Source organism: Canis lupus, chromosome 4 (genome assembly GCF_048164855.1).
Source record: "Canis lupus baileyi chromosome 4, mCanLup2.hap1, whole genome shotgun sequence".
NCBI classification, from domain to species: Eukaryota; Metazoa; Chordata; class Mammalia; order Carnivora; family Canidae; genus Canis; species Canis lupus.
The window spans coordinates 5,678,364-5,694,053 of record NC_132841.1 but is presented as its reverse complement, the minus strand read 5'-3'; the positions used below and the strand labels follow the sequence as shown (position 1 = coordinate 5,694,053).

At 37.0% G+C, this 15,690-nt stretch overlaps 1 protein-coding gene across 7 annotated transcripts in view; it reads right to left on the bottom strand.

Moving 5' to 3' along the window:
* The window catches only part of ARID4B (AT-rich interaction domain 4B), a 149,762-nt gene that overhangs the window by 13,245 nt on the left and 120,827 nt on the right, over window positions 1–15,690 (bottom strand). For all 7 annotated transcript variants that reach the window (XR_012029280.1, XM_072822988.1, XM_072822990.1 and 4 more), the window contains 3 exons: window positions 13,399–13,483; window positions 9,962–10,160; window positions 264–1,478 (listed from right to left, as the gene is read on the bottom strand). Coding sequence is in view for 6 of the 7 variants with exons in the window: in XM_072822988.1 (XP_072679089.1) it covers window positions 264–1,478; window positions 9,962–10,160; window positions 13,399–13,483 (1,499 nt within the window). In the remaining variant the exon portion in view is untranslated. The remainder of the gene's footprint in view (window positions 1–263; window positions 1,479–9,961; window positions 10,161–13,398; window positions 13,484–15,690) is intronic.

The following is a 15,690-nucleotide window of genomic DNA, read 5'->3' as shown; positions in this document are numbered from 1 at the left end:
TTTGGATTTTGGATGCACTTTTCGCATGTGTTCTGGTCCACTATGAAATGTAATAGCTCAAGCAAAGGACATTAAATCCTTCTCAAGCTTTTAAATTCATTCACTATTCATCACTCATATTACCCTTCAAATTTCCATTTTACCATGGTCACACAAGTATTTCATTTAAACATCTCATGTTCTAACAGGAGACACTGTGAAGCCCTTGACAGCGTAAGGAGGGAAATCTTAAAATAAGGCAATGTGTGCTTTTTGCTCCTCACCTTTGTCAGGATGTTCTGGTTCTGGCTGATTACTACTGCTGGAGCTCACACTTGCGTCAAAGCCTGCTGGTGAGCTGTTCCCTTCTGACTGGAGGTCTTGGAGCTCCCCTGCGACACTATCCACCTCAATTGTGCTATCCGTTTCACTCTTGATACTTCGAACCTCCTCTTGGTTTGGAGCCAGCGGTTCTGACACTGTCACAGAAGACTGCTGCTGACCGGCTTCTGTTACAGTGACCGAAGAAGGCGATTCGGGTGTAGTAGGAGGGGTATTGAGCACGGAATTGCTGCCACTACTAGGAAATTCTGCTTTTTTGTCACCGATCTCTGCTGTTTTTTCCTCAGCGGGTTTACTGTCAGCACTGGCTGGAGGTGGTGTTTCCAGCTCGGCACTGGGCGAGCAGCTCTCCTCCTCAGCTACAGTCTGCAGTGACCCCTCTGCCGGCCCCTCTTCTGGGGCAGGATGGGGCGGGGAAGCTGCCGCCTCCGTGTCAGAGTCTGAAAAAAGCTCCTTCAGTGTTTTTTTAGGCCACTGTCCCTGAATGCTTGACCAGACATCTTTTCGATCTTTTGCTCTGCTATTCTGAAGTCTTTCATCAGAGTTATTTAAAAGTTTTATCCTTTTTTCTGCCACCTCTGAAAATCCTGAATAGAAACCAGTTGTCCGTAGAGATTTTCTCTTCTCCTCCAAACCATTATATTTCTTAGTTGGCGTCATCTTTGTTTTTGATTTTTCTTCTTCCTCTTCATCTGAAGAGCTGTTGCTACTGTTTTCTATGCAAAGCGATTCTTTGTTCTTGGCTTTTTCTTCCTTTTTGCCAGGTGATCCGGTTTTTAAACACTCCTCTGTATTGCAATACCTTCTTTTACCACGTTTCACTTGTGGCTTTGAAGACTTCTCTGTGGTGTCTTTCTTAACATCTTTCCTCTTTTTTGTAATTTCATCGTCTTCTTCATAATCAGTATCTTCAGATAATCCTTCCATATCTTTTCTTAATCTTTCTGGAGATTTTGACACTGGTTTGGACATTACCAAATCTGCATGGACTTTGTTTTCTTCTAGCAATGATGAACTGTTCTGTTCCTCTTTCGCAAGAAGATCATTTCTGGTGTGGGTCAAATGATCAATCTTAGAGTCCTCTTTGCCACTGTTATCTATATCTTGAGCACCTGTCTCATCTTCCTGCTCACTGTCCTCAGCAGAACTTTCAGAAGCTAGAAAATAAGAAGAAAAGCCAATGAGTATAATAACACTAGCAATGACTTCCCTGTGCAAGGCGCTTGATATAATTAGCCTCTGTTTATAACCCTCTTGGGTTGCTAGGCTTTATCCCCATCTTACAGGTGAGGAAAGGGAGTTTTGAAGAGGGAAGACACTCACACAATGATGGTAATGTTTTACATTGAGAGGGTGACTGTAGTGACACTCTTGTACACTTTTGCCAAAACACAACAAATTGTAAGCATAAAAATCATGAATTTTATTGTTTGTAAATTATACCTCGATAAAGCTGATTATAAAAAAGAAACTTCTTAAATTTTTTTTTTTTTTTTTTTTTTTTGAGAAACTTCTTAAATTTATGAGTAGAATATAATAGTGCAGTCAGGATGCAGTCCCAGGTCCAGGTAATTCTAACTTCAAAGTCTGTATTCTTAGGAAATTATATGCTTCATTTTTTCAGTGTTGTAATGATTATTCAAAGATTTATGAACAATGAATTTCTATGATGTTTTAAAGAATAGACACAATTAACTTAAGTAACTGATACCTTATATAAAAATATTTACAGATTTTATTTCTTAAAAATTCATTTTAGTAAATGAATTCAATTAGGTATAAAAAATAATTGCCAGGGCATCTGGGTGGCTCAGTCGGTTGAGCATCCAGCTCTTGGTTTCAGCTCAGGTTGTGATCTCATGGGTCATAGGATGGAGCCCCAAGTAAGGCTCTGCAGTCAGTAGGGCGTCTGCTGGAGATTCTCTCTTCCTCTCCCTCTGCCACTCCTCCCTACTCATGTGCACTCGCTAGCTCTCTCAAAATAAATAAATATATCTTTAAAAAATTTTGCCTTTACTAGGATTTTAATATTAACATTTACTGAGAAAATGCCATATGCCAGATACTTTGATATGCCTTGCACAGACTGTCTGATTCAGTCTCACAATAACCCTATAAGGGGCAGGTAAAATAACCCCATTTTACAGTTTAGGAGACTGGAATTTAGAGGTTAAACTACCCCAAAGAGCTAATAAAAGTCGAGATGAAATAGAAATATAAGCTGTTTGAACTCCTGGTTTAGAATTGTAATTACAATACTACATATATATATATATTTTTTTTTTTTAAGATTTTATTTATTTATTCACAAGAGACACAGAAAGAGAGAGGCAGAGACACAGGCAGAGGGAGAAGCAAGCTCCATGCAGGGAGCTCGATTGGGATTCGATTCCGGGACCCCAGGACCATAACCTGAGCCAAAGGCAGATGCGCTTAACTGCTGAGCCAAGCAGGCGTCCCACTACGTATGTTCTTTAGCTAAGTTTCCTAAAAATAAAAAATGATACAATTAAGACAGAAATATTTAACTTTCAACATGTTTCTGTATAACTGAATTTTTTAAACCATAGAAGCAATGCAAATATGACTACAAACAAATGTAGAAAGAAAACCAACAGCTCTTTTTCTTCCTTTTGCAGCCTCTGAAGTCTCAATACCATTTCTTTGGGTAGTATATTATTTAGAAATGATGAAAACTGTAACTTTGTTCATTTAGGAAATTTAGCCTGCAATGAGCAGTGAGGATGTTTTCTTATTAATATTCCCATCTCCTGTCATACTTTCTATATATAATCATCTTTAATTAAATATACTATTTGTAGAGTACATAAATGTGGTTCACTGCAGAAGTAGGCAGCATGCTTGATAAACTTCTTTTCTGATAGAGCCATTTATTTTTTTCAAGTTTCCATAAGTCCTTCTTTTCTTTTCTACGTTATATCTTCCTTTTGTAGGCCTTTCATCTTTATTTCAACTACTCCATTAAGTCGAGCACTCCATCTGATTCCCTTATTCACCAAATCTCTCTATCTCAGAGGCCTACTTTCTAACTCCATCTAGTTGGTTGCTCTCTGGGTCTACTCTAATAGCCATCATCCTAGAATTCCTTTCACTGCTTTCTCTTGACAGAGACCCACTGTTAAATGAATTGCCCATCTTCCCCTTTTTTGGTTTATTCCTGTATGTGTTGGAGCACATCATCTAGTACTTTCCTGAAAAAGGTATATAGAAGATAAATATTCTTTGTCCTTATATCTGAATACATCCTACTCTTCAAACTTCATTGTTTTAGATACAGAATTCCAAGTTGAAAATTATTTCCCCTCAAAACTTTGAAGGTATTTTCCTTACAAGTGTTAAAAACACTACTTTCATTTGTCTTCTCGTCCTTAGTGGTGGTTGTTTTTATTGCTGGTATTTTTAAATTTCATAATAATGCACTGTGGCATAGCTCTTTCTTAACCAATTTACCAGGTGTTTGGTGAGCTCTTTCAATATAAAGATTCAATGTCCTAGGGCACATTCAATGTCCTGAGCCTTGGGTGGCTCAGTCAGTTAAGCATCTCCTTTGGCTCAGGTCATGATCTCAAGGTCCTGGGGCCTTTCATCTGGTCTCCTGCTCAGCGAGGAGTCGGCTTCTCCCTTTCTCCCTGCCCCTCACTGCCTCCTCCCCTTGCTGGTGCTCTATCTTATATACTCTGTCTCCCTCTCTCCCCAATAAATGAATAAAATCTTTAAAAAAAAGAATCATGGGCAGCCCCGGTGGCCCAGCGGTTTAGTGCCATCTTTGGCCCAGGGTGTGATCCTGGGGACCCAGGATCAAGTCCCACATCGGGCTCCCTGCATGGAGCCTGCTTCTCCCTCTACCTGTATCTCTGCTCCTCTCTCTCTCTCTGTCATGAATAAATAAATAAAGTCTAAAAAAAAAAAAAAAAAAAAAGAAAAAGAAAAAGAATCATGTCTGTCAGTTCTGAAGGTTTTTCTTCTTTTAGTTACTTGGTAATTTCTCCACCTACCCAAAGATTATTCCAGGATGACTCCAAAGATTGGTATGTATATGGGGGGGTGGGGGGAAGAGAATATACCACTGTATATACAGCATATATACAGCACTCACTAAGACATGAGGTACAAATCAATAATTTAGTTGTGAGACAGTTTATAAGAAAATCCCAGCTCAGTGTTTTCTTGTTCAGTTTTTCAAAATCCAACTGCTTTTTATAGTTACAAATAACCAGGCATCTGTTTCCATGGCTTCTTGATGCCTCAGGCTGACTGATTCTAGAAGTAATGCTAGTGCCTTTCTCCCCATTACAAAAAACAAAGATTATAAACATGAGATTATTACTCAAAGAGTGGTATGGTTACCTGTTAATTTCTTCCCCTCTAATTTCACTATTCCTAGAATGATACTCATATCACTCATCTTCTAACATTTCTATCACTGCTTTCTTATACTTTCTCAAGTTTTCCTCAACTTCAAATTCTGCTTTGTTGAATTTTAATTTTTATTTCTAAGTTTTTCTTGTTTGTTCCTTTTTCACTGTATCCTGTTCTTGTTTTATAGATACTTCTGGGTTCTCTGAGGTTAATAAGAACCAGAGATAATTAATAGTTCATGTTTGTTACCTTCATTATCTCTCTCCTCAAGGGTCATCATTTCTTCTGTTTTAGTTTCCATCTTTTATGCTGGAGCTTTCCTTGATTATGTACACTGAAGGATGACCTACTAAAACTTAACTCTGTTGGTATGGGTTATTAATGGATAAGCTTTCCATGTGGTGATTCATCAGGGATCTAGTTCATTTGAGAGGATTTAGTGCTAAAATGTGGATGATTATTCTCTAGAGACATTCAATGCCTCCACAGAATTCTAACCATCACCTCCTCTCTTGTTCCATCCGTAGCCCATCTCATGCCAAGGAAATAGACTCCTAGCTATCTGTTCTATACTTGTGGGTGGTCTCAAATTTTCTTTATTATATACATGTACATATACATACACATATGCATTCATAGCAACAATCATTTTTTTTTAAACTGGAAATAATCTGAAATGTCTTGAAGTTGATCTATGGCCAAATCTAAAATAAAATAAAATTCACCATGGAAAGGAGAAAATATGAAGCAAATATTTAAAATGTTACAAATATGCCAATATGATGCTCACTGTTGAATTATGCACAATAGGGAAAATAATTGAAATACCTAAATATCTTTTTTTTAATCAAAAACTAATTAAATAGGGCAGCCCCGGTGGCACAGCGGTTTAGTGCCACCTGCAGCCCAGGGTGTGATCCTGTAGACCCAGGATTGAGTCCGACATCGGGCTCCCTGCGTGGAGCCTGCTTCTCCCTCTGCCTCTCATGAATAAATAAAATCTTAAAAAAAAAAAAAAAAAGAACTAATTATATAAATTATGATACAGCTATCCTGTAGTATGAATGTGCTGACATGGAAAAATTTATCAGTTATACTATACCAAGCCCCACACCAAAAGGTTGGGTTTGCAGTGTCAATGATCCCATTTATAAATATATTGTATTGTGTATGCGTGTATATGTATATGTGTGTTGTTTGAGGATATATATTTATTATACTAATATATAATACTAATACTTATATATTACATACACAATCATACATATGCTATGTTAACACTATTTCTGAAATAATACAGGAAAAAACACAGGGAAAAACAGGAGAGAACAGCAACAGGATGCACAAGCCAGAAAGCAGATGAATCAGAGTTAACAGATTCAAGAAAGGCAACTCTTTTCTCAAGTCAGCAATGAATGGAGCTGAGAATAAACCCAGAGATTCAATAATAATTGGCTATATCATGTATCTATGAAAATGAAAAGTAGAGGAGTCAGCCTAATGTAAGGAGCATTGGGTGAACATTATTATTATTATTATTAGGTGAACATTATTTGACAAGAATTTAGATTCCTAGGTCCTCACATCCACCGCAGTTTGCTAGGTGACTACTCTTCTGGAGGTTTATTCTCTCAAGATGGTAATTCAAGATTCCTGACCTAGGCAATGCTAAGAACTATTGAAGGCAAGGTACAGATGTGATGCTGTACTCAGCAGGATCAGAGAATTAAAAATGCTAAGGTGCACCTACGCGGCTCAGTCAGTTAAGTGTCTGACTCTTGATCTCAGCTCAGGTCTTGACTTCAAGGCCACGAGTTCAAGCCCCATTTTGGGCTCCAGGCTGGGTATGGAGCCTACTTAAAAAAGAAAATGCTAAGAATTTCACCCCTCACTTTCCCAGTTCTCAACTGGATCCTAGAGCACTAGAAGACATTCTCTTACCCTCTAGTGAAGACTAGAAGACTCTTCTCTCTAGAATGCAACTAGTGTAAGAAAAAAACCTAAAGATCTGACAGTAGTCCTCTCCAAAAATTGGCCCATCCAGATTATCCTAGTGAAACTCAAAGTTGACCTGTCCCAACCATGTGCTCATGATTCCTAATCAGGAGAAGACAGCCAAGGAAAAAGTCCTTCAATAAGGAAGAGATCAAAACAATAAGGCAGGAAAGAGCAAACTGGAAGTAAGTAACCACGCAAAAGAAGAACAAAAAATTACAATATCCTTTGGAAAAAGCAAAGAGAGAAAGATAAAATGTACACATCTTAAAAGAATAGAATAGTAGGAGAGCATGCAGAAAATAAAGAACTCTTGAAAATTAAAAACATTACAGCTGTCACCAAACATTATAGCAGTAAATTAATAGTCAATAAAAGGATGAGAAGATAAAGTTGAGAAAATTTCTAAGAAATCAGAGAAAAAGGGCAGTCAGTTAAGTGTCCGACTCAGGTCATGATCTCAGGGTCCTGGGATGGAGCCCCACATTGGGCTCCCCACTCAACAGGGAGCCTACTTGTCTCCCTCTTCCCTTACCCCTCCCCCTGATCATGTGTTCACAAACTCTCTCAAATAAATAAATCTTTAAAAATAAAAGAAATCAAAGAAAAAACACAAAAGAATGAATAGTAGGCCTACCCCCAAAAGATAAATATATTAGAATATATAATAGAAAGTACAATATTGGGGGCACTTGGGTGGCTCAGTTGGTTAATCGTCTGCCTTTGACTCAAGTCATGATCCCGGGGTCCCAGGATTAAGCCCCACATTAAGCTCCCTGCTCAGCAGAGAGTCTGCTTCTCCCTCTGCCTCTGCCCACCTCCCACCCCACTTGTGTTCTCTCACTCTCTCTCAAATAAATAAAATCTTAGGAAAAAAAAGTGCAACATTGATATAATGACTAGTCAAGAAAACACACACACACACACACACCCCAAACAAGAAAGAATAGTAAAAGGCAGAGGAGGGGAATAATCAACAAAACAATTCAGGGATCCCTGGGTGGCGCAGCAGTTTGGCGCCTGCCTTTGGCCCAGGGCGTGATCCTGGAGCCCTGGGATCGAGTCCCACATCGGGCTCCCGGTGCATGGAGCCTGCTTCTCCCTCTGCCTGTGTCTCTGCCTCTCTCTCTCTGTGACTATCATAAATAAATAAAAAATAAAAATAAAAATAAAAATAAAGTAAAACAAAACAAAACAATTCAAGAAAAGCAGCTGAAACAGAAAGGTCCAAGTTTGTAGAATGAAAAGAATCTAACAAGAACACAGGACAGTGGATAAAAATACATCAACATAAAAAAAAAAATACATCAACATAAGGCATAATCACCGTGAAATTTTAAGACATTAGACACAAAGATTCAAGATTCCAAAGAGAGGGAAAAGAAAAAAAAAAAAACATTAAGAAATAAAAGTCGCACAGGAAGAATGAGGAATTGGAAGAGCTCTGGATTTTACAGAAACGATGTTAGAAGAAAAAAAAGACAACTGAACAATACCAGTAAAATACTAAAGGAAAACATTCTATCTAGGTAAAACATGCAAAACCATACACAGGATGATATTCTCAGACACACACAATCTCTAAAAATCTTTCCTTCTCACTCATTTGTTCTTAAAAAATTACTAGAGAAAATGTTCCACCACAATGAGTACGCCAAGGAAGGTAAAAAAAGACAGGAGATGCCAAAAGGACTTCCAAGTAGTACTCTGAAGAGTGATTCCTAGAATGGGATCTCCTCAGGAAGATATCTGTGCACCAGATGCAGAAGGAAATCAGTCCATACTAGCACATACCACAGAGTTATTTCCAAAGAAAGTAATACAAAGGACTGCTATCACTGCTGTGCTGTATCACAAGATACCTGCTGCCCCCACACAATCTGAAGGAGTTTAAATAGGTTTAGCTTGTTTTAACAACGTGTTGATGAAATTCCAACTCTCCCCTCCAAGTCTTGCCAAGTGTTATCCCGATCAGCTGACTACATCATTTTACCCAGCAGAAACATTTTGCTTTGACCTAGAAAGCTAGAGGTATTATTTGGTAAACCTAGAATCAGAAAACAGCAGCTTACTACTCCCATACTCCTGTTCATCATCCACTATACTACATCCGAGTTTCTGATTTGGTAAGCCCCAGTGCTTCCCAGAACTCCTTTATGACCCTCCCCACTGAAGTACCTTAGAGAGGCTTTTGCAAACTCTGAGAGAAGCTGAATGTGAAATTAGAATATGGCCTACAGACTCTATTCAGGCAACATTCTCAGGGAACCTTCATCTGAGTGGAAATATTACCTTTTCTTACACAGCAAGGCTTATGCTTGCTACTCAGTTTTAACAAAACTAAACAATATGCTCTTTAGAAATATATATTTATGTTTAATATATATACATATGTTTAATTATAATGAAAAGTAAAGGGATGATTGCACTAAAATCAGGATATTAATTACTTCTGGAACAGAAATGCAAAATTCTTTTAAGTAAATATTGTTTGTTCATCACTATGGTAGACATACCAATGTTCATATTATTCTTTAAATTATATATATTTTTTCATATACTGCCTAGATGTCTGACATATTAGAATTATAAAGACTGAACTTTAGAATACTCACAGCATTTGGTTTAAAAAATTAGTTCATGCAAGTAACCATCTGAATTAAGAGACACAAAACAATTTCTGTCACATTCTAAGTGAGTAAAAATCCAAATAATTAAGTATTGAGAAATGTAAAATATTTTTATGAAGATACATACTTCATTTGATAGGTCGTATTTCCCCCTTCCCCTGATTGTCAAATTTATTAAATCTCCTCTCCAGTCTTCCTCATTTTTATTATTTGATAGTTATACCTCATTCTGCCTTAAATATTAAGCAATAATGCCATCATAAAAGAGATCATAATAGATGTAATAGAGATAAGCAAAGTTTAGTATTCTTTACCAAAAATTCAGTATAGCTGTGTAAGTCTAATATTGCATAACAGAAACCATGCTTTAACTGGCAATGGAAAAAGATAGTACCTGAAAAACCCACAGTACAATACTATAGGGTGTGAATAATAAATCATAACTAAAATTTAATGAAGCTTTTAGATCCACTAATAATAGAAATATTTTCAAGCCTCAATCAATGGCTGATTTTAAGTAACAACAGACAATAAAATTTTGGCCCAATTAAAAAACAGTGAATTGCCTTTATAGAACTTGATTTTTAACAATGAAAAACACATATTGTATGCAATAGGCTATTTATTATGTTTACCTTGAAGTCCATTAAGGATAGAAGTAATTTCTATGGATTTAATATGAGCTGTATCAGAGTTTTTGGCATCGGTAAGATCCAGTTTGGATACCATTTCAGGAGATGGATTTGTCTGGAAAGGTGGTTTTGACAAGCGCCGAAGTTTACAGTTTTTAGGAGAGTATTTTTCATCTTTGTCTTTTTCTTTGTCTAATTTATTCTAGGTTAAGAAAAAAAAAGTATCTCACATTAACCATGAGTTATTATGAGGCATTTATTAGTAACAATGTTAATACTCATTTTAAATTCAAAGCTGTATTATATATTATTAAACAATATGAAAAGAAAGAATATAAGAAGCTCTTCATAAACAGAGACAGTGGGACACCTGGGTGGCTCAGCAGTTGAGATTCTGCCTTTGGCTCAGGGCATGATCCCGGAGTCCCGGGATGGAGTCCCACAATGGACTCCCTGCATGGAGCCTGCTTCTCCGTCTCCCTATGTCTCTGCCTCTCTCTCTCTCTCATGAATAAATGAATAAAATCTTAAAAAACAAAACAAAACACAGAGATGGTTTCCCAAAGTTGTTTTTTTTTTTCTTTTTTTTTCTTAAGGATCATACATTCATTCATTCACGAGACACAGAGAGAGAGAAGCAGAGACAGAAGCAAGCTCCCTGCAGTGAGCCCAATGTGGGACTCGATCCCAGGACCCTGGGATCACGACCTGAGCCAAAGGCAGACACTCAACCACTGAGCCACCCAGGTGTCCCTTTCCCAAAGTTTTTAACAATTACTACAAGTGAGCAAAATGTTTTTTGTTTAATATTTAAATTTTAATAGTGGAGTTAAATTAGTAATCCCATAAGCAATTGAGACTAACCAACCTCATACTGCTAATAATTGGCATTACAAACTCTTCAAAATTAAATCCCTAAGGCTTAAATATTCATTAAAAAAACAATTTCAGGGGCGCCTGGGTGGCTTAGCAAGTTGAGCATCTGCCTTCAGCTCAGGTCATGATCTTGGGTCCTGGGATGGAGCCCCACATTGGGCTCCCTGCACAGTGGGGAGCTTGCTTCTCCCTCTCCCTCTGCCTGCCACTCCCCCTGCTGTGTGTGCTCTGTCAAATAAATAAATAAAATATTTAAGAAAATAATTTCAACCTGGTAGTTTCAAAACGTGTAACATTTTCAATATAAAATGTGGGTTGGGAATGACAAAATTCTAAACATCTTCATTTAGCTGGCAATGAGGAGTAACTCTAAACAAATGATCTCTTGTAAAGCGAAGTTGGAGACAACTTTCTTGCCTCAGTGGTAAATTACCATTTCTAGTAAAGAACTGTCTGTTTACCAATAAGATGAGGAGAGGCTAACTAAAATACTTCTGGAAATTGTTTTTTGAATCTGTTTTGAAAATAATTTATGGGAAAAATCATTTAGACAAGCTTCTTTTTTTTTTTTAATTTTTTATTTATTTATGATAGTCACAGAAAGAGAGAGAGAGACAGAGACACAGGCAGAGGGAGAAGCAGGCTCCATGCACCGGGAGCCCGACGTGGGATTTGATCCTGGGTCTCCAGGATCGCGCCCTGGGCCAAAGGCAGGCGCCAAACCGCTGTGCCACCCAGGGATCCCTAGACAAGCTTCCTAAATGATGATGTAGAGCATGATGGAGCAGTAAACAACTCTGACATCCTATTATAGAGACAGACTAGAATCTCAGTGACTATTTTCACACTTCTCCCAAAGATGGTACATCACCATCATCACTCTGGATGCACAGAAGATAATTCATTACATATTACAGACGCTTTAGGGTAAAGGTTCTCCATGTGTGGCCCTGGACCTTCTGGGAATATGTTAGAAATGTAAACTCCTGGAACCAGCCTCAGATCTAGTGAATAAGAAATGCTGGGGATGAAGCCAAGCCTTCAGAGTTTCAACAAGTCCTCCAGGTGACTGATACATGCTCAAGTGCAAGAGTCACCTATTTAAGACATCTGGGTTTAATTCTCAGAATGCACTGAAAAGCCTTATGTGCAGGTAGACAACCATAGCCTATCAATAATTAGTGCTGTTCCTATTTTTGTACCATTACCAGCCTTTTCACTACTTCATTATTTTATTCCAGAGATTATAATGTATCATGTATTCTGAGAGCAGAAAAGGTCCACCCCACTCAAAATTCAAATATGGCTTGCTTGCATTCATTCATTCATTCATTCATTTCAAATATGGCTTTTAATGGCTATCAGAAGAAAGATGAGAGGGAAAGGGGTGCAATATCAAAATATTATCTAGGAAGCATTTTCCAAAATTTACATGCCTTTTCCCCAAAGACCAGGAATTGTAATATGCCCTGGGAGAGGCCAAGAACTAAACTGAGAATAAATATTTACAAAAAAATCTCTCTAGGGAATATTCTAATACCACTTCTCCCATCTCTACACCCCCTCTTCTACCTAAGCAATACTCCTCCTAAAACTTGCTGTGTATAGACACTGGCTTTTTTTAACACCACTCACAACTTTTCCAATAGCTAAAAATAATGCCGTAATTTCCATACTTCCCAATAAAGACCAAGAGTGAAGCTAAAAGGGGTTTGAGAAGCTACCAGGTTGTTACACTGAAACTTGAAGAACAGATTTGATTTTACAGTGAGAAAAGAACCACCATTCTGGGGGAAAAGTCTGCACTATTTGGGACCACCAGCAGGAAAGTAAACAGTTCCTCACTGGGAATACAGGAAATTGAATTTCAAAAGAACTACTAAACACCTCAACTATAGATATCATTCAAAGGATTAAAAAAGCCATTAAAAAGATAAAAAAATATTTTAAAACCTAGTGACTGGTTGACTTTCTAATAAAAGTTAAAAGATTTAGTCTTAGAATAAACAAGAGTAATTCTATCATACACAGCAGTAGCATTAATTTCCAAACAAGCTCATTAATAGATTCCCACAGTACCCATCGATGGTGGGGCTAATGTGGTCCTGTGAACATGTTCTAAGCTCCTGCCAACAGAGTCAGACAAAGATGAAAAGAAACAGAGGAGGTGCAGACAGGCTCTCCTCTGCGTTCAGATACGTCTTCCTCTTCCTTTGAATAGTTTACAGCCATTACACTAAGCCAGGCTCCTAGACACACTATTTAATGATTCCTCACTGGAGAGGAAAGGGGCAAAAAAGGACTGAAATAACTAAATGAAATCTGTCTGGATGGTCTTACCCAATGTTAGGACTAAAAAACCCTCAAAGATCACTTAGTCTTGTTTTAAAAGATCTTTCCCAAAAGCTGACAATATTAACTATACCCAAATCTAGCATTTGATAAATTCGCTGTTCTGAGAGTATTTCCATCTCTACTAATATTCATGCACACACACTTAATACATCATTTTCGAGGAAAAGTTCTTTGATTAAAAGCTATGATATAGCAAAATAAGTACTTACCTTTATTTTCTTCCGATGTTTTATCTTTGGCACATTTTTATCAGCAGGTCTTACTATTTTATCTGCTTTAATCCATTCATCATACCTAAAATTAAAGGAAATTAATATAAATACACAAAATATCACAGAAGTAACTATGCCATATTTAAGAAAAATTCGTAAATAGAATTGTAACATTTTAGAATAGGAAAAGACCTTGGAGACCATTTAGTTCAACTTCCTGGTTTGATGAATATAACTACCAAGGCCCAAAAAGAGAGATAAAGTGATCTGCTGACATAATGTCAGCTTCTGGCTGAGCCAAGACCAAAAAGAAAGATCTCTTGACATCTAAACTAGCACTCCTTACTCTGCTATACCAGAAAAACCAAATTGTATTATAAAGAAACCACAATATATTCTGGCTTTTTCTGTTTTGTTTTCTTTTAAGCAGCAAGTGAGACAGTTGGTTTTTTTTTTCTAGACTCATCAGGAAGCTAAGGAAATACGCTCTAATTTTAAATGACATTGTGATACGACAGCATATTATAACTTACAAACAATGCAAAAATCAATTGAAATAAAAAACACCTTCTTATAAAATAGTAGGAAAGCTTGACTCTGCCAAATTTTTCAGTATTCTGAGGTGCTTCCTACATATACAGACAGCTAAGAGTCAACAGCTCTGACTCTGATGGCCTTTCCAAAATGCTGACAGTCTGTGCGCATTTCATAGGGTGCAACTTACTACTGACTGCAATAAAGCTATTTGTTTAAAGCAAAACAGAATGGCAGTTTATTTTTATAAAAATTCAGCTAAAAAGAAGAAACATTAAAAATGAATTAACCTCTTTTTATGTTCAAAAGTTATATACAATTACTGTGGAAAATGGAAAACTACCTGACATTTTTAACTCCAGAACACGGAACAATTGAAAATGAGCTTTTAAATTAAAATGTCCTCATTATTTGAGGTACTAAATGAAGTAATAAAGGTCCTAAGTCAGGAAGTAAATGACTTGGGTCATTACCTGACGAATACATTATATTCTGGCTCTAGGGTAGGCCTGGAAAGTATGTCTGTAACCACTCCCAGATAAATTCTACTGGCTGGTGTAAACTACTAGCTGCAATAAAGCTGAGGGCACACCCCTCAGGCAAAGGATTATGTCTATCTGCTGGAAGCTGCTGATAGTAAACTGTGGGGGCCACAGTGATAAGTAAAAAGAATGAGAAAGAATGCAATGCGTTCTAGGAAAGTCTTCACATAATCCCTGCAGGCTAGTTATGTGGCTCTGGTTAAGCCATTCTCAACATCAGATTTAGTGTATTCTGCATAAATAAGACTATTTTATTTATTTTTTTAAAGATTTTATTTATTTATTCATGAGAGACACACAGAGAGAGAGAGGCAGAGACACAGGGAGAGGAAGAAGCAGGATCCCTGCAGGGAGCCTGATGTGGGACTCAATCCCGAGACTCCAGGGTCACACCCTGGGCCAAAGGCAGGCGCTCAACCACTGAGCCACCCAGGTGTCCCAAATAAGACTATTTTAAAAAGTAAAATAAAAAAATAAGACTGCATATCACATACAGTTTTTGAGAATCAAACATATGATTAAGTACTTTGAAAACTTCTAAAACAAATATTATTCTACTAAACATACCCCTTTTGGTATTTATACTGGCACAGTAACACCTATCTAAATATTTACAGTACTTTTCACTTTCCTATGAATACTAAAAATTGCATTATGCTTGAGATGAAAGCAATTCAGTTCCTTCCAAAATTGGGGTGAAGGTGGAAAATGAACAGAAAATATTTCTGCCCTCCACAAAGTTGAATGTAAACTAGAAGCTGCTCTTATTTGCATATAGTTATGGAAGTCAATGCTATATACTTTGTTTAAAAGAAAACAAAAGAAGCTTTCTAACTACTTAGAGATAACTGAAGATAGTTCATGATGGTTATATATAACAACAACTTAACTAAACAAGGATATATTATTTTTAACCTTTCTTAAATGAAGACTATCTGTTGTGTAGTTAGTTTTATAATATCAGACATTTTTACTATTCAACTTGGGTTTTTGACATGAATTATATTTCAAATTAGGGCAAAATAGTAGCTTTAACTTAAGATCACTACCACGATGTTATATATTTATTTTACATGGAACACCAATTACATCAAACAAGCAAAGAATACATCTGCCTCCATAGTTAAAATGTCCACTGTGACGGAGGAAGACTTAAGACTCAGAATAAATGTTAAATTTTCTTCAGAAGAAGGTAGAAGAAACATACACATCA